Source organism: Dendrobium catenatum, unplaced genomic scaffold, assembly GCF_001605985.2.
Source record: "Dendrobium catenatum unplaced genomic scaffold, ASM160598v2 fragScaff_scaffold_1220, whole genome shotgun sequence".
Lineage (NCBI taxonomy): Eukaryota > Viridiplantae > Streptophyta > Magnoliopsida > Asparagales > Orchidaceae > Dendrobium > Dendrobium catenatum.
In genome coordinates, this window is record NW_021319682.1 from 5,062,058 (window position 1) to 5,080,700 (window position 18,643).

General features: G+C 36.0%; 1 protein-coding gene across 7 annotated transcripts in view; it reads left to right on the forward strand.

Moving 5' to 3' along the window:
* The window catches only part of LOC110101269 (protein ACTIVITY OF BC1 COMPLEX KINASE 7, chloroplastic), a 67,215-nt gene that overhangs the window by 39,621 nt on the left and 8,951 nt on the right, over nt 1-18,643 (forward strand). For all 7 annotated transcript variants that reach the window (XM_028699203.1, XM_020829099.2, XM_020829097.2 and 4 more), the window contains 2 exons: nt 12,442-12,503; nt 16,122-16,196. In XM_028699203.1, coding sequence (XP_028555036.1) covers nt 12,442-12,503; nt 16,122-16,196 — 137 coding nt within the window. The remainder of the gene's footprint in view (nt 1-12,441; nt 12,504-16,121; nt 16,197-18,643) is intronic.

Below are 18,643 nucleotides of genomic sequence, written 5' to 3' on the forward strand. Positions count from 1 at the left end.
GAAGGATCAGGTTCGAACTTGAATTCACTTATCGACCCACGCAGCATCCCTAGGCGTCATGTGTGTACCAATAACATGCTCGCCGGGGCCATGTGGGTCAAGATCATATTTTCCCCTTTAGTGTACCTATGTGTATACAAACTACGGTGCAGGCGCAGGGGATTTTAAAATAATTGTAGTTGTGTATGTGATTGTTGATAAATCACCATATTCACTGCATATTCCTTGTATGCGTTATGGCCCTTCATCCTCACTTTTGAGTAACATATGACGTACATTGTGAGCTTTTGTCGTCATTTGCTTGCTAGCTTTCTTCCAGTGTTGGTTGGTATTAGCATCTTGATTAACATGAAGACTCTCAATATTTTATCGGAAGCCTCATACTTTTGATTGTAGGATTGCTATGAATGTTACACACTAAATATCATCATTTGTAGGTGATCATGCTTGCATAACTGATATGGATGCTACACAAGTCATCGTCATTTGTAGGTGATCATGCTTGCATAACTGATATGGATGCTACACACAAGTCATCGTCATTTGTAGGTGACTTATGAAGTTTTGAAGGCTCCACATGCTTCCTTGTCACCATATCATTCATTCTCTTTAGCTATGTGATCTATAAGTGAATCATGTTGGCAATTATATACTTCGTGATGATTTTTGTGTGAGTTGAAGATCCTTTGTTGTAGCATTGAATAGGTTGTTGCATTACAAGCTCTTTTATCACCTACAACCATTCTCAAGTCTCTTTGTAATTTGCTTGAAAGTGAATTTTCATGTATATAATAAGTACATGTTCTCACTTATTCGCATTATGTTCATTAGAAGCCATTTGAGTTTGAATTCTTTGCTTGAGTTTCATTCATTCAATGTTCAAATCAAGATCCCAATCATTTGAGTTCCAATCCATCAAGTTCGAGCTCTTGGTCTTTTTTCTTTTAAACTTTACTTACCCATGGCTATCCACTTGAATGCATTTCCACAAACTCCTTGCATACGATTGTAAGCGGATTATTACTCATTTGCATTTGGTTAGGAATTCATGTACATCATACTCATCTTGCTCCCACAAATGAGTTATTGTGCTTTATAAGAAATTTATATTCATGCTCACAATCATGTGTGGGTTATTGCCCTTCTTCAACAATCACATTCACTAGTAGCTCTTCTTTTTTTAAAACTTATCATAAACTTGTGAGTTGATTGATATGAACACAACTAATTTCATTTTGTAGTCCTTTGGCTCATCACAAGCCTTCACAAATTCTTTATCACTTAGGAGTGAGATCATGCTTACAAGAGGGATTGCAACATGTATGATGATTCCACATAAATCCTTTCATTCGATTATGAACAAATTATAGTAATTGAGATTTTAACATAAATCTTTTGTTGTCCATCGAGTTCAAACCGGTATTGAATTCAAGTCTTATGTGAGTATTTCTTATAGTCCAACTCAAATATTTCAAATGTTCAAGTCATGCCATTGTTCATCTTGCAAGTTCAAGTATGAGTTCAAACTGAGTGTGGTCTAAATGGTAAGTTCACTTGAGTTCAAATCAAGTCTTTTGCATGAGTTCACATTCCACTTTTTGTTTAAGTCATCGATATTTTTAAATAAAAATTCGGCAGCACTCCGGCGTCGTCCCCGCGTAGGGGGCTGCCTCGGAGTGTGCAAGGCCTTCCCGCCTGCCAAGAAAGGCAGTCACGGTAGGTGTCGGGTGACACCGCGGCCGCAGTTTTAATCCCCGCTCGCTAAGAAAAGCGGTCACGGAGTCTTTGAGCACAGATTTAAAGTATAGCATTTTCCCCGCCTAAAAACAGTGACGGGTACTTAATTAAATAATTTTTCTACGAATAACAAATTTCCCCGCCCGCTAAAAAAAAGATCACGGGTACTTAAGTTTCATGCATACGAATTTTCCCGCTCGCTAGAGCATCACGGGTACTTAAGTTTCCTTGCCCGCTAAAAAAACGATCATGAGTACTTATTTCATGCACAGAAATTTAAAATACTAGTTTTTACCTTGGGTGCGCAGTAATCGAGGTGGCGACGACGGATGGTGGCGACGGTGGGAGACCTGCGATGCACAATTTAAATTTTTTTTAAATATTTGTGCAATTTAATTAATCATTTATGCTTTTGTTTTATTTAAAATAAAGTGTAGAGAGAAAGAGAGGGAAAGAGAGGCTTTTTGGTGGAAGGGGTTTAAGGTGTGTAGGAAATTGGGGGAGCGAGGTTAGAGAAAGAAAATCTCTCTTTCTCTAATTTTTTGGAGAGAGAAAGAGAGAAGGAAACTCTCTTTCTAGAGAGAGAAAGAGAGGAAAAGATGAGATTTGAAGGGAATTTGCGTAGAGAGGGTTTATGAGGTGTAAGGAAGTGAGAGGAGAGATTTAGAGAGAAAAAATTCATCACTTCTCAATTTTGGAGAGAGAAAGAGAGAATGTGTAATTTTTCTCTCTAGGGAAGGAATTTTGAGGTATGGTGGAGAGGAAAGATGCTTGGGGTGGAGATGGAGCCATTCATGAAGAGATTTCACTCTCATTCTAGAGAGAGAAAATTTTCTCTCTCTAGGTTAGAGAGAGAAAGTGAGGGATGAAATTTTGTTTTGTTGGAAGGGTGTAGGAGATGTAGGGAAGTGTTTTTTGTGAAGGGTAGTGGGTGGTTTAGTGAGTGGATGTGGAGATATGAAAAATTAGGGTTAGGGTTTGGTGTATGTCTTGAGAAAGAGAGGTTGGAGGACAAAGAAGAAGATGAAGGAGAGGAAGGAGAAGGGAGTAAAGGAAGAAAATAGAAGAAAATGGTGGGAAACTTGGAGGGAAGATGAAAAATAGAGAAGGGGAAGAAGAGGGAAGGAAGAAGAAGAAGAAGAAAAGAAGAAAATGGAGGAAGAAGAGGAAAAAGATGAAGGAGAGGAAGAGATTACCTTGCACTTGGAGGAAGAAGAGGGAGGCCGGCCTTGGAGTCGTGAGAGAGGCGTGAGGGGGGCGGCTCTTTGGCGTGAAGATGGCGTGAGAGGGAGAGTGAGGGATCGGTTATGAGAGTGTGAGGGTTATGAGGGCTTAAGTGGGGGTATTTAGGGTATTTTTGAGTTTTTTTTTATTTAGAAAAATCTTTTATTTAAAATCCCTCTCTCCCCCTCTTTTTCTAAAAAGAATTTAATTATATTGCACAAAATAAAATAAAATTTTTTAATCTTGCATCTAGTGAGTCGTCGCGTCGCCGCTCGCACAAGTCGTCATCTCGATTCGCGCGCCCAAAATTTAAATTTTCTCCGACCGTCGACCCCCATCAGTATGGGTGTCGATCTTAGCTGTTTTCGTTGCTCCGGACGCATCGGCGCTGCCTGTTTCACGAACAGAGGTCATCTCGGCGATTTTGGGTTTTCGGTCGACACGCGTCGGGTGAGTTTTTACGCGATTTCGAGCTATTTCGCTTTTGAAACCCTCCTTGCACGGTCGACTCGATCCGACACTAGTATTATGGTCAACATGCATCTCCAGCAATCACTGTGATCCAATAACATTCATTACATGTGATTTCGTTTGCCTTGGTATTTTTAGCTGCGCAAATATTCTTCAAGGCAATTAAGCATATGCATAACACATGGTGTCCAGAAAATATGAGGATAGGCTTGCTCTAAAAGTAGACCTGCAGCTCTACAAACAGGTGCATTATCAGTAATGACCTGGATGATGTTTGAAGGCCCCACCATCATGATAACTTTTTTAATTAAATTAGAAATGAAGAACTTATCCTTGTACTGCCCTTCACAGTTTACAGCTTTGATAAACATATGATAGCTTTTTGTTACAGCCATGTTGATAAATGGTCTTTTTTGTGGATCTGTCCACTTATCACAAACCAAAGTAACTCCTTTTTCCTTCCAAACCCCTCTAGTAGGCTCTAGCAACTTCTCAATATTATCCCTCTCTCTTTGCAACAACTTCGTTCTAATGACATTATATCCTGGTGGCACGTATCTTGCAAGATTATTATTGCATGCATAGGTAAAGACATTTTTGTAATTTGGATTCCTTGCTAGGTTAAAAGGAAGTCTAGCTGAATAAAACATTCTAGCTATTTTCTCATCTAGTTGTTCTCTCATTTATAAATTAAATGCTTTCTCCAAAGCACTATCTACAACATATTTTCTTCTTTTTGGTTCAAATCCCTCCATCCGAAAATGCCATTTATTTACAATATTGTCATCACTTTTAATTGAAGAAGAAGATGAAGGATATGAAGCATGAGTGCTTGGAAGTTGAATATGTTTTGGAAGCTCTTTTTTACTCCTTTGCTCAGCTTCACTGATTTTTCTTTGTAATTCAGTCATTTGTGATGAGCTTATATTCGGGCATACTTTAATTCCATGATCATTAATTTTCAACAAATGAACTTTCACTCTATAATATGATCATTTGTATGTGGCATTACAAAAATTGCATTTGAATGCAATATTGCCACCCCCTTATGATGTTTTAACCATCTTTATCACATAACCCCACAGAGGCTTGTTATCTTCAATATTGGTCTCTGATGGACCATCAATAGACCCAATTCCTACACCACTAGAGCTCATTATCCTACGAAGGATTGACACAAATTAATCCACATGAATTTGGAACGTGAAAATTTTTAATTAAAAGTATAGATATGTTGCGCCTATGTCGGGGGTCCAAGGGGGCGCTGCCCCCTGTGGGGGTTTCCGAGGGCAGGAACAAATTTTTATTGTAAGAGTTATTTTAAAGTTTTCTCTACCTTCTCGGTACTTCTTGGTATCATTCGGTACCTCTCTATACTGAGCAGTACCGAGCAATATCGATTGGTTCCGAGTTCCGGTACCGAGCGGTACTGAGTTCTAGTATCGCTCAGTACCGAGAGGTACCGAGCAGTACTGAGCAGTATCGAGTACCGAGCAGTACTGAGCAGTATCGAGTACCGAGCTGTACTGAGTTCTAGTATCGCTCGGTACCGAGCAGTACCGAGCGATACCGAGCAGTACTGAGTGATACCGAGTACTGAGCGGTACCAAGTATCAAGTGGTACCGAGTTCTGGTACTGAGCCTACGATTAAGAAAATGAAGAATGAAGAAAACGAACCTTCAATGCTCACATCGCCTTAATCGTTCGTGTTGTCGAGCTGCTTCGTCAATGAAGGATTCTGTCGGCTTTAATGCTCGTGTCGTTGAGCAGATCCTTCGACTATAACGAAGAAGACGACTGTGCGAAAATGAAAAACCTTGCTCGCCGAAATGTTTAAGCCGCATAAATGAATATGGATATCGAGCGAATAGCCGAAGTGAATAGGGCAAATTGCGGCTCTATTTTTTTTAAATAGGACACGCGTATCCGATACGTGTGTCCGATCAAATTTAAATAATATTTTAATTGAACACGGCAAAGCCGTATCTGACACGTATCGGAGGCGTATCTGTATCTGTCACGTGTCCGGTACAGCACGCCTCATAAATAGGCGTATCCGTGCAACATAGATATGAGGGCAATCCAGGAAGCAGGGTTGAGATTCTTGGTGGAACTCCACAGCTTCGTGGGAGGTGGAAGTATGGAGAATGAGAATGTTCCAATGATTGACCAACCACTCATATGGCAGTATCGAGAGGTGTTTCTGCCAATTCAGGGGTTGCCTCATCTGTGGGAACATGAGCATGCTTTCATCTTGAGGACGAGGTGGCTCATTGGGAGGGGAGTATTGATGTAGCGTCTAAGTCGGTGTGCCTTATTAGGGTGGGCATTGGACAAGAAGAGCAAAGGAGATTAATTCCAGCTTTAATTACTTACCATAGAAAACTAAAATTGGGCAGTTATTAGAAAAGTTTATTTAGGGAAAAAGAGTTGATTTGAGTCACATTTGGGTGGGAAATAGGAAAGATTTATTTAAGGAAAAAGAGCTAATTTGAATTCAGATTTGGAGTGAATTAGGAAAGGTTTATGTTAGAGTTAATTGGGTTGTTTTTTTATTATTATTATTATTATGTGAATTATGTTTTGTTGTAGTTTTTCTTTGGAGTGTTCCTAATGGCACCTATGGTTGGTGGGGAGCTGATCTATCTCTTGAATAGTAGATCAACTTGTATCTTGGTTTGTTGTACATATATCAATATAATTAGTTCATATTCTTTCTTTTTCGTTGATTTTTGTTGTGTTTTCTCCTCGTTATTGTTGTTTTTGTTGTGCAAATATCAGATTCCTATCATGAACATAACAGAAGAGAGCCATCAAAATCATATTAGAGACATGAGGCAGAGATTGTAAGGTGAATGTTAGCATATCCTATATATTAGGAAATCATGTATATTAAGTCATAATAGAAGGAAGATGCTCTTTATTTGTCACGACCCGGCCCGGCTAGCCCGATAAAAATGGGGCGGAAACAGTCAGTCGTACGGAAGAGCATAATACATATAATACTTTCATTTAAAACATTAAATGTCAGAACATAAATATCATCCCAAAATACATGAAAGAGCCACTAATAAAACATCAAACTCAATTGTTTCAAACTGTTCTTCTCACACAACTGTTAAAACTTTTAAGCCATCAATTACATAAACTCCAAATTACTGATCAAACACAAGTACAAACTCAAACTCACTCACTAACTACACAAGAACAAACTCAAAGACTCAAACTGAAAATCCTAAAATAGAACCTTTCCTCCTGAGGTCCCCAACGATGATACGTGTACGGTCGTCGTGCTGCCATCACTTATCTCCTGAAAAACATTTCCAAAAGTAGGATGAGCCAACGCTCAACAGGTAATTCATATCTCAGTTAATTTCATAAGATGCATATAACAAAAACATTTATAATTGGAATCATTTCATATCATTTGCAAATAAAAAACATTTGAATTTCCATTTTTACTTTCATTTTTCCCTTCTTTAACGTTTCATTCTTTTCATTCTTTCCTTTCACCTTTTTTTTTTCATATGCAATGCAAATGCAAAAATGCTTATGCTAAATGTATACACCCGTCAAGGAAGTACCTTTTTCGTACTGATCAGGTACGCAATCAAATTTTGGTCATTTCCTTTACCATTTGGCTTTTACAAGCCCTATTATCATTTGGCTTTTGTAAGCCCCTTTACCATTACCATTTTGGCACTTCCGGATCAACATGCAGCATGAAATTTCTATTTCATTTAAATCTTTAATTATGATCAATTTTCTTTCATATACTTCATTTATTCATATGCTCTAATTGCTTTCAAAAATATGCATAAAATAAAAACATAAAAATTGTAGGGTATATTTCCAATCATCTAATATAAAAAATTTAACAGTAAAATAAATACATAAAATTTCATTTTAAGCATAAAAGAATTAAGCAGTTATAAAATTAAATGAGGTATGAACACCTACCTCTCTTAAGCACAATATGTCGATTCGACACAGTTCTTATACCTTACACTTCAACGATCACAATCTAAGAAATTTATAAAAGAGACGTGTTACAAAACTCAATAATCAAATTCCTAAGTCTTGATCTTTCATTTCCCCTTAACAAATCCCTACGACACTTAATGGATATTTAATTAAATAAACCTAAATTTTCGGATTTAATTAAATCTAAATTTTCGGAAATTCATAAATCTTCAATTTCATCAAAACATTGCTCTAAAATTAATCCTCAACATATTTTTATAATTATAAATTAAATTTTCGGATTAAAATAATTAGGAAATTAAGAAAAATAATTTTTTTCGTAAAAAGCAAAATTTTCATTATTAAAGCATTCCTTATATCTTAAGGAACAAAAATTGTAAAAAGATTTGCTTAAAATCATAGATTAGGAAATACCCTAATCTTGCAAAAACTCAAATTAAAGTGAGAAAAATTCGTTTCTACCCTTAAATTACTTCCCTAAATCTTTCCTATTGATTTCGTAACAAAATTTGGAAGAAAAACACAAAAATCTATAAAACCCTAAAAATTTCATTCTAAAAAATCTAGAGATCTAGAAAGTTTCGTTTTAAAATAATCATACCTGAGCGTTTCTCTCGACATCCTCTTCGATTTGAACTAAAATTTTCGCCGAAAGATCGTCGCCAGAAAGCCCTCGCGGAAGCCGCCGTCTGCCCGACCGTCCGCTCGGTTTCGGTCGTTCGCGTGAAATGTGAGTGGAAGGAGGGCTCGGTTTGCTTAATAGGGAGAAAATGGAATTTGCCAAAAGTCAATTATGCCCTCACTTAAGTAATTTCGGTTTAAGGGTTAAGTAAGGGTATAATAGGTATTTTTAGGCTTCTTATATTTTTAACTCCAAAATTAGGCAAAATTGGATATATGTGTTATATATCAAAATGATCAGAATTTTGCGTAGGATTTTCTAAAATTATTTTCGTTAAATTCCGTTAATGTTGAAAATTTCTCTTAAAACTCGTCGCGGCGCTTTGAAAAGCGTGCGACGACCTATTAATGTAGTTTTCGGGTTTTACGTTTTGAAATAAGTTAATTCCAAATGTTCATACCTCTTTCATTGCTAATGCAAAGAGCTGTAAGTGCAGTCTACAAGAAAAAAATTTGTATCAAAGGAAATCCAGCGAACAAAAGAACATAATAGAAAGTTCAAAGAACCAATAAATTTTATGCACTAGTAAAGGTACTATCGTAAGCATGTATATGTATGCCTTTATTAAAACTATAACTCATAAGTTAAAAGTAACTAAAACTACTTAAATAAAATAGACGACAACCATTGAAATCATACAAAAAACTTAAAGTATAGATTGTAAGGCCAATGGTAGCATATCCTTTATGTTAGAAATCGTGTATATGAAATCGTAATAGAAGGAAGACACTTCTTATTGGAGTAAGTTGACTCCAAATGTTATATTTATGACATACCTCTTTTATTGCTAATTCAAAGACTGTAAGGGTAATCTACAACCACTATAACATCAACCTTTATCCCACTAAGTGGGATTGGCTGCATGAATTATTTTTCTCAATTGTGTTTTGTTAACATTCAAATGAATCTAATAAAAATGACATTTTTAATACTTTATAACCAAGTTTTTTAGATCTATTTTTATCTTTCTTAACATAGACTGTAAGGGGCTATGGCTATAAATAGGCATGAAAGGGAAGGGATAGGGCATGCTTGAATATTGTTTTCCTTTGGAGTCTCTTAGTGTCCACAGATTGGGAGAGAGCGATCTTCCTCTCGAATAGTGGTTCAATTGTATCTTTGCTTATATTGCTTTGTTTTTAGTTATCTAATAAAATCTACTGCTTCTGGGTTGTTTTTTTTATTATTCTTGTGTTCTTCTTGCTATTTTTACCAATTTATTGATAGGGTTGCTTGCGAACTCAAGTATTTCTGATAGGATTACTTGCGAACTCAAGTATTTCATATCAAAGGCCGACTTTTTATATGACCAAACCATCTAAAGAGCAGTTTACAAAAACAAAATCTAAATAAATCGAGTGAACAAAAGTCAAGTCCAAAAAACCAAATAATTTTACGCATTAGCAAAGGTACTATCATAAGCATGTAGATGCAAATATTTACTGAAATTATACCTCCTACTTGGTTAAAAGTAACTAAAACTAAAGTAAAATAAAAAGTTAATCTTTGAAAATGTTCGGCTTAACACACAATTTGCATTTTCTATAATGGCAGATTTTAAGTTTTGCATCAATTATGTCTGACTTTGAAAGTTTAGCTCCAATATATTATTTAGTGGATATTCGTTAAGTAGATGTAGCCTCTGTTTAAAATTGCGCAATAAGAGGCGCGCCTTGAGGCGTGCCTCTGCGCAATTTATCCCAAATACGCCTTGAGGCTTGCGCAATTTTGCCCTTACCAGAGGTATACCTCAAGCATTGTGAGGTGCGCCTCAAGTGCGCAATTGCCCAATTTTGCTTGGGGCGTGCGCCTCAAAGATTGGACATAACTTGGTATGTTATTCGCCCTGCAACCAGTAGTTATGTTATGACATTTGTGTAATGCAAATCATTATCAATGTCACACCCCAAGTTGCCCTTTAGGTGCCCTTTAGCTTCCCTTTAGGTGCCCTTTAGGTGCCCTTTGCTGCCCTTTAGTTACCCTTTAGGTGCCCTTTAGGTGCCATTTAGTTGCCCTTTAGCTGCCCTTTAGGTGCTCTTTGCTGCCCTTTAGGTGCCCTTTAGTTGCCCTTTAGGTGCCCTTTAGTTGCCCTTTTGCTGTCCTTTAGTTGCATTTTAGTTGGTGTGTGATGATGTGTCATCTGATAATGGGTGGTTCATAGATGATGAGACAGATTTGTCATTATCAGACTTACAGCTAGAGGATCTAAGTGTGGATGTCTTGAGGGGCGAAGCAGATCAAGTGAGCAATTAACATGATAATGATCATTCTTATTAAACAGGGAAGAAAAAAGTTAGTCACATTGAAGATGATGAAGATATGACATTCATAGATACAATTGGAGAATAAGATTCTCTTGAAGACTCATTTTGTGATGGGATATGATTGGATTTTATTTGTTTCTTCTTAATTGTACTTTGGAGTTCTAATTGACTATAATTTTATGGTTTTTTACTTTGGAACATGATTTTATTGCATCTCTTTTCTTAATTTCCACTAATTCCACTTGTCATTTAGATATTTTTATTGTATGATAGAATCTTGCTATTATTTACATGCTAAAACCCTTAAATTCTCATTTACGCAATTCTGCGTCCGTGAGGCTTACGCCTCACTCCGCCTTGAGGCTTATGCCTCGCCTCACGGATGAAAACAGCCTCGAGCCTTATTTACGCAATTTTAAACCTTAGCTGTAGCCATAAGTATTTTAACTTCTTTATAAAAATCCATGGGTCTTTGCATGCATGTTCTTTCGATACATAAGATTTTGTTGATATTCATCATCAATAATGGATATAATTTCATCTTGTATTATAACTTCTAGTGTAAGATTAGTATTGGCGTCTTAAAATTCTATAGATGATGCATTTGTAGGCTGAAAGAGTGAGGAATTCAAGACAATGTGATGATTCAATTGCATTCATTGTAATGGTTTTTTCTTTCTTGAAGGTGCTTAGGTCTTTCCTTCACTGCTTGATTATGACCAAGCTTTTTGTATGAGTTCCCCTTAGCTTCAAACCTTCAAAGACTTGTCTATCTTTTTTTTTCAATTGAGTTTCCTCTTATTTTATCTTTTGGCTATCAAGATGTTGTATGTTGAATGTTGGTCCAGAAGCTTTAGTTTGCAGCATCCCCGTAGCTTTAGTTAGCAGCAACCTTTCGCAGCTAGATCAAGAAGGATTTTGATGGACTCCTTTAAAAAAACTTCTTATGAATTATAAAAGAAGACTGCATTTTTGCTTTTGATTTTAATGATTTAAACACAAGGTAGTTTGAGTAAGTATTTTCCAATTTCAGTTGGATTACATCAAGGATCAAAGTTAAGCCCATATCTTTTTGCTTTAGTCATGGATGTTCTTACTAGAGATTTGCAAGAGGATGTTCCTTGGTGTATGCTTTTTTGCTAACGATATTCTTCTTGTTGATAAGACTAAAGAGGGAGTTGAAAGTAAACTTGAATTATGGAGATCAAAATTAGAGTCTAAAGGTTTTCGTTTGAGTATATATAAAATCAAATACTTAAGGTGTAATTTTAGTAGTAATGGATCTAGCGGGGGGTTTGTGACTTTGAGCGATCAAGTCATTAATAAGAGTACACGTTTTAGATATCTTGGATCTATTGTTCAGAGTGATGGTGAAATAGATGGGGATATTATATTAGTAGAATTCAAGTTGGATGGATGAAGTGGAAGAATGCATCGAGCTTGTTGTGTGATGGAAAAGCCACTCAAATTTAAGGGAAAATTTTATAAGATGGTGGTTAGATCTGCAATGTTTTATGGCACAGAATTTTGGCCATTAAAAGAGAAGCGTTATATTAAGTTAAGTGTTGCAGAGATGAGGATGCTTAGGTGGATGAGTGGCTTTACTCTTAGAGGCAGGATATGAAATGAGCATATACGTGAAAAAGGTTGGAGTAGCTCCAGTGGCAGATAAGATTAGAGAGAGTCGCCTTAGATGGTTTGGTCACATAAAACAACGACCTTGCAATGACCTAGTTAGGATAGTTAGGAGAGTAGATGTATTAGATTTAACATATTTTAATAAAGGTAGAGGTAGACTTAAAAAGACTTGGTTAGAAAATATTAGAAATTACCTTTCTTTATTAGATTTAAATGAAAATTTGACTCTTAACATGGCACAATGAAGAAAAATGATTCATATAGCCGACCGCACGTAGTGGGATAAAGGCTTGATGTTGTTGTTTTTTATTTCGCTAACTTTTCATCTTTTATCAGATATATGTGGCCTCTGAAAACTGAATCCTTCATTTGTAACAATTTGCTTGCAGTGTATCTAAGTGAACTTTTCTTCTGGTTTCATTTTTTTTTTTTTTTTTCAGGTATCGGATATACACTAGATCCGGAATTTTCATTTATCAAAGTTGCTGCACCTTATGCAAAAGTATGTCTTGTTGTATACAAGTGGATTATCTCAAGTTTTTTTTAAGTTTAATTTGATTTCAAACTAAATCTTCTATCTGTGGTAGGGTTACTTTATCTTTCCTGACCTGAAATGTCATCATATTTATGAGCTTATTCCAATTATTTGGGTTTAAGCTCAGTAAGCCTATTCCATTCATTCCTCCTTTGGTAAATAAAGAAATGATTTTTGTTTGTTTCCTAAACTTTAAGCTCTCATAAGTCTTTCCTCACAGTTTTTACCATTGTCAAATTTATTTTACCATCTTTTTCAACCTTTCACATTATTTCAGTCTAATTATCTTATTGGTGCAATTTCGATTATGTATTGCAGTTCCCCAAATAATTTTAATTTATTTTCTACCATCTTATCTCTTACAGGTTTTATTTGCATTATTTTTCTAATATAATGATTAATCACTATGTCCTGGATTGTTTGACCTAACATTCATCTGAAAATTCTCTTTTCTTGCACTAAACTTGGTTTCAAGTAACTTTTCTTTATTTCCAACACTTCAATCCATATAAAATAGTTGACTTATTTGTAGTTTAATGAAACTTTAGGTATATAAGTATATTCTTATTCTTCTAAGTACACCAAAGTGGCCAGTTTTTGAACAGCTTTACCTAATTTACAAGTTATGCCCTTTGTTGAGAGAAAAGAAATTTTTTTTATTATTTAGTATGAGGACTGAGGACCTAATGGGTGAACTGAATATAATGTTTATAGGTACAATAAAATTGACATAATCCACTAACTATAAATAGAAAACTTTCTTAATGTTCTTTCTCTCAAGCTAGAGCATACGCATCAATGAACTCCAATCAATCACAGTTTGGAAAGCTAAATTGGAATCAGTGCCTTGGTAAATATCTCAACCATATAGTTTGACTTTGAAACATATGTTGCAATCTTCTTTTGATAGTATTGCACCATGAATATAGTGAATTCCAGCCTCAATATGTTTAGTTTTTCATGGAAGACAAGAAGGTTACTGGTATATTGATGATGACGAGTTTGTCATGGTTTAAGACCTTAAGTTGTGCAATTGGAAATCAAAATTCCCCTGTGGGGTTCTCAACTAACATAATCTGTTATAGCTCTGTATTTTGCCTTAATGCTCAATCTGGCCACCACTACTATTTGTTTCTTTCTCCTCCATGCGATCCAGAAATTTGCATTTGCCCAAATAGGAAATTTCTATAAACTTATCCAACATAACTAGCATAAGAAAATGATTCCATTAAGATGTACATTCTTTGTATACGATGATAGTCTTTTCCCTGGTGCCTTACTGATATAATTGAGGATATGCATATCAACTTCCCAATGTTTACCTTGGGAGTTTTAATATGTTAACACATGTATGAAAGGAGTTGTATTGTTTGATGACAATAATATAGATCAATCTACCAACACATTAATGATAATAAAAAGCATCATAATCCCTCTGATGCGGGGACTGGGATGCTGTTGGGCTCAAACCGGTTCAAGCCAATCAGGACTTTTTCTTTTTCTCTTCCTTTTGCTTCAGTTTTATTATTATTTTTTTCTGTAATCTCATTTAAAATTTTGTTTTCTAATTTTTTGGGCTTCTAGAGGTAGTTTTTCCTTATAAATAAGAACTACCTCCCCCTCTTGTATTCAATTTTTGATAATTGAAGAAGATTTGAGTTCTTCCCATAGGTTCTTTCTCAATTTCTGTATGCTGGCCAAGCCCGGTGGTGGTTCTGCTTCTCCTAAACAACCAGATAGGTTGTCTTCCCCCTTCTCCTTTCTTCCTCTTCCCTAGAAACTGAAGAGATTGCTGCCCGCCTTTCTCCAACAGCAACAATAGGCTGTTCGGCTGCTGCCCAGAATGCTCTAAGGCCGCTGGAGGCTGTCCAGCTTCTGTTCACTCCTTCCCAGACCACTGAGCTGCTGTTTGACCAATCCCAAATTGTGGAACTGCTGTGCATCTCCCTTCCCAGGCTACAAAACTGCTATCCATTGCCTTCCAGGCCGCAATAATTGATGCCCTCTTTTTTTCTCTCCATATCAGATTCCAATGTCATTTGGTATCAGAGGTCTCAACAAATTACCCCAAGAATGTTGCTTGTTGACGTGCTTTTTGCATCAACCCGGTCCCAATCAAGCCAATTTGAGCCCGATTGGGCTCGATCGCGCTCGATCAAGCGCCGTCTAACATAAATTGACCCAAATTGAACCTCATTTTAATCAAATTAAACTCAATTTTACGGAATTAAAGTCAAATCAATCCAAATCAAACCCAATCGAGCATCGCCGAACCAAATTTGACGTAAATCAGCGTCGATTCGAGTCCATTTTCTCAAAATTGACTCAATCGGACCTGAATTGACCCAAATCGGTTCGGGTCGAACCCAATTCAGGCTCAATTTTAACCCTAATTGATCAATTTGGGCTAAATTGACTTCTCAAGTATATCTTATGATTCATTACTTAAGGATTTTAGTCATAGAGAGACATGCAGGTTGTGGGTCACTATGGTCTTGGCTGGGGTTATGGTTCATTTAAGGATTGAAAGGGCTAACAGAGGGTGCTAGGGAAAGAGGCAAGATTTAAGGCTAACCCTGCTCTAATATCATGTTTGGAGAAAATAAATTTTGTATCTTTTTTAGCAATATATTCTCTTATAGAGGGTGCTAGGGAAAGAGGCAAGATTTAAGGCTAACCCTGCTCTAATATCATGTTTGGAGAAAATAATTTTTGTATCTTTTTTAGCAATATATCCTCTTATAATAGGGGTATTGAATACAATATCTAAAGGTACAATACGATAAATATAGTCCACTTAAGTACATATAGGAAAATTTCCTAAAATAATATGCTAATGCTATTGTTTTTATTGGCACCCCATTCTTTTGTACATGTCCCAAGGTAGTTAAATTTGTCACATCAATGTATCATATTTCTATAATTTTCCTAATAATTATTAATTTCACATTTAATAAAATATTATATGATGATAATAGTGTTGTTGATTTCATAAATTTAGGCTTTTTTTGAAGTTTTTGCATTTTTTTTAATTTCTCCTTTATATCAGAGTACGTATTACTTATAATTACTTTACCATTTACAAAAAACATACGCCAATATTCTCATATTGAATAACTTATGTAAGAATCTCAATAACCAAAACACAAAGTGACTAACTGAATCTTGATCCTACATGTAACCTAGTATGATTGGAAGCTTTTTATCACGGTCACCCTCTTAAAATTTTAACTGTAGCTCCGTCATAACCTACCCTTTTGCGCATCTTGGTTGCTTCAATGTTTACTATAAATCAATTTTCATAGGATTTGGTTATATGTTTTTTTTCTTTGATAAAAATAAAAATGTTTAAATCCTTTTGTTTATCTCTAAATTTTCCTTCAATTGCGAAAGCACAAAAATAGCCTTCAAAATAATTCTTTCTAGCACGAGCAAATGGATTCTTCAATACTTTTCTCAGTATTCTTCTTTTGCCCCGGCTATAAGTCCAGATTATGGTTCATAACTTAATTCCAATATAAACCATTCCTTGACCTGAAATATGTTGCTCATAATTGATTCTCATTGTTCCTGCTGGAATTTCAGGAATTACTGGACATCCGACAAAAGCAACCAACTGGAGCAGAGCTCGTTAATGAGATTAGAAAACAAGCTAATAACGTATGCCCCAATAGCTTTCTATTTTTATAATGTTTATACATAGTTGGATTGAATGCTTCTCTTTATTATTAAAATCATTTTTTTCTTTCAGTTTGGAAACTTTTATAGGCTTCATCATCAGTAGAGTTTGTTTTGCACCTATTAATACCATATTCTTATGGATTAGCTGTTAATTTTTTTTGGATTAAACTTGTTCTTTTAATTACTTTCCTTTTAAGGAATCTCTGTTTGCATGTGGATATAAGTAATGCACCCAATATTTTTAGAGGAATATTTTTGAGGAAATTATTTGTAGGGAAGAATTCTTCAAGGTAGTTTAGGGGATTTTTGAAACCAAGTACTCTCGAGGGTATTCGATTGATTAGATATGTTGTGGTTAGGACTGATGCTCCTCAATATATTTTTGAAACTTAATTTTGGAAAAGAAGAGTCATCACAACTTTTAAAATGTAATGATTTTTTCTTTCTGTCACCCATTTTATTTAGGGTATCTAGTTAGGAGGATCGTTGAATGATACCTTCTTTGTAGAAGAAAGAATATAATGTCTAATTAAAATAATTAGGAGCATTATTTGTATGAAATATCTTAATGTCAGCATTTAATTCATTTTTAATGATAGCAACAATTGCAGGGAGAATAAAGCTAACATCAGATTTTTATTTAATTATATATATCCATGTCATTTGGGTGTAATCATCAATAAAAATGATAAATCATGACTCCAGTTAGGATTTAAGTCCCCAAATATTAGAATGAATTAACGTGAAGGGGTAGAGAATTTATAATCATTGTCAGAGAAAAAATACCTAAACTTGAATTATGGAGGTCAACTTTAGAGTCTAAAGGTTTTCGCTTGAGTAGATCTAAAACGGAATATATGGAGTGCAATTTTAGTAGTAATAGACCTAGTGAGGGGATTGTGACTTTGGGCGATCAAGTCATTAATATCAGAGAAAAAATACGATGTGGTTTTGTGATTTCATAAGCCTCACAATGAAGGACTTTTTCAATGTTTATGATGAGGACATCGATCAGAGGTTCAAACATGTGTATCGCCGGAAGCATCGCAAATTGACGGCCACGATTCAGAGTTTATATTTTTAAATATTTATGTATTTTATTTTCTTTGAGTCTTCCTATTGTACCCCTATTATGAGTTGAGTCATGTTGTAGCCCTGAGGGCAATTTAGTCTTTGTTTCTTCTTTTATGTTGAGACTTATATATAGATTATTTCTATTCTAATGAGGATGATGAATATTTTGAATGAAAATTTTGTTGTTGTCTTCTTCTTCGTCATCTTGTGTGTGACTAGAGAGAAGAAAGAGAACCCGAGGTAAGGGCGAGCGCAATACCCACCAGTCATTGGAAGAGTCCGTGACTCGTGGTCCACCTCCTTCATCTCCGTTCATCTTTTCCTTCCCCCAAGCCGCAGGCCACATATCCTTCCCCTTATCCCCCGCATCCTTTCACTCCTAACTTCCCCACCCAAATCCAACCTTCACCAAAACCACCAAAGCCCGACGGCAAGCATCAACCCGCCCATCCCCTTCCTCTTGCCGCCGGCCCCACCAATCCCCTTTCCCATTGTGATGATGATTTCAATCATCATGCGACCTTCTAAATTTAGTTAGGCATGAGAGGGAAATTTTGAACCAATTTGAAATTCAAATTTTGAATTTCAAAACTTTCCAATTTTGGGAATTCCTATTTATGAAAGTTTTTTCATGACTCCAATTTAAATTTCAAACAAATTGGATGTCATAATAACTTTCCTAATCCACAATCCCTCTTTGGAAACTCCCCAATTCCTTCCCCACTCACGTCCCTCTCTCTATGCCGCTGGCGATGCATGTGTCCCTCTCCTATTAATCCCCTCAATCAAGGCATTAATGGCCCATTGATTTGAAATAAATTTTCAAATTATCTCCCCCTCAATTTCATTCAAATCTGAAATTAAATTTCAGATTTGGAAACAAAACCCCCTTCCTCCCCTCTTGAACCCGCCGGCCTCCCTTGATGGACTCCCCATTAATTGTCCATTAACCCCCTTGACCTCATTTGAAATTTGAACCTAATTCCAAATTGGTTTTCCCTCCAAATTCACTTAAACCTGAAATTAATTTCAGGTTTAGATTAAAACTCTATTCCTCCCTTGGACTAAACTTACTTCTTCTTCCCCTAGCCGACCCCCCCCCCCCCCCCCCCCCCCCCCCCCCCCCCCCCCCCCCCCCCCCCCCCCCCCCCATACTTTGAGTGTGTGTGAGCATGGTAACTCATAGTGAACTTTCTAAATATTAACCGTGGGATTGTATTACAAGATATTTGCTTTTCTGTGATAATTTCGGAGTTATCTTACCTTAAACTTTTGAATTGTAGCTGCTTACTACAATAAAATTGACGACTGAAAGTTCTTTAATCTAATCCTACGAAATCTTCATCTTAAGT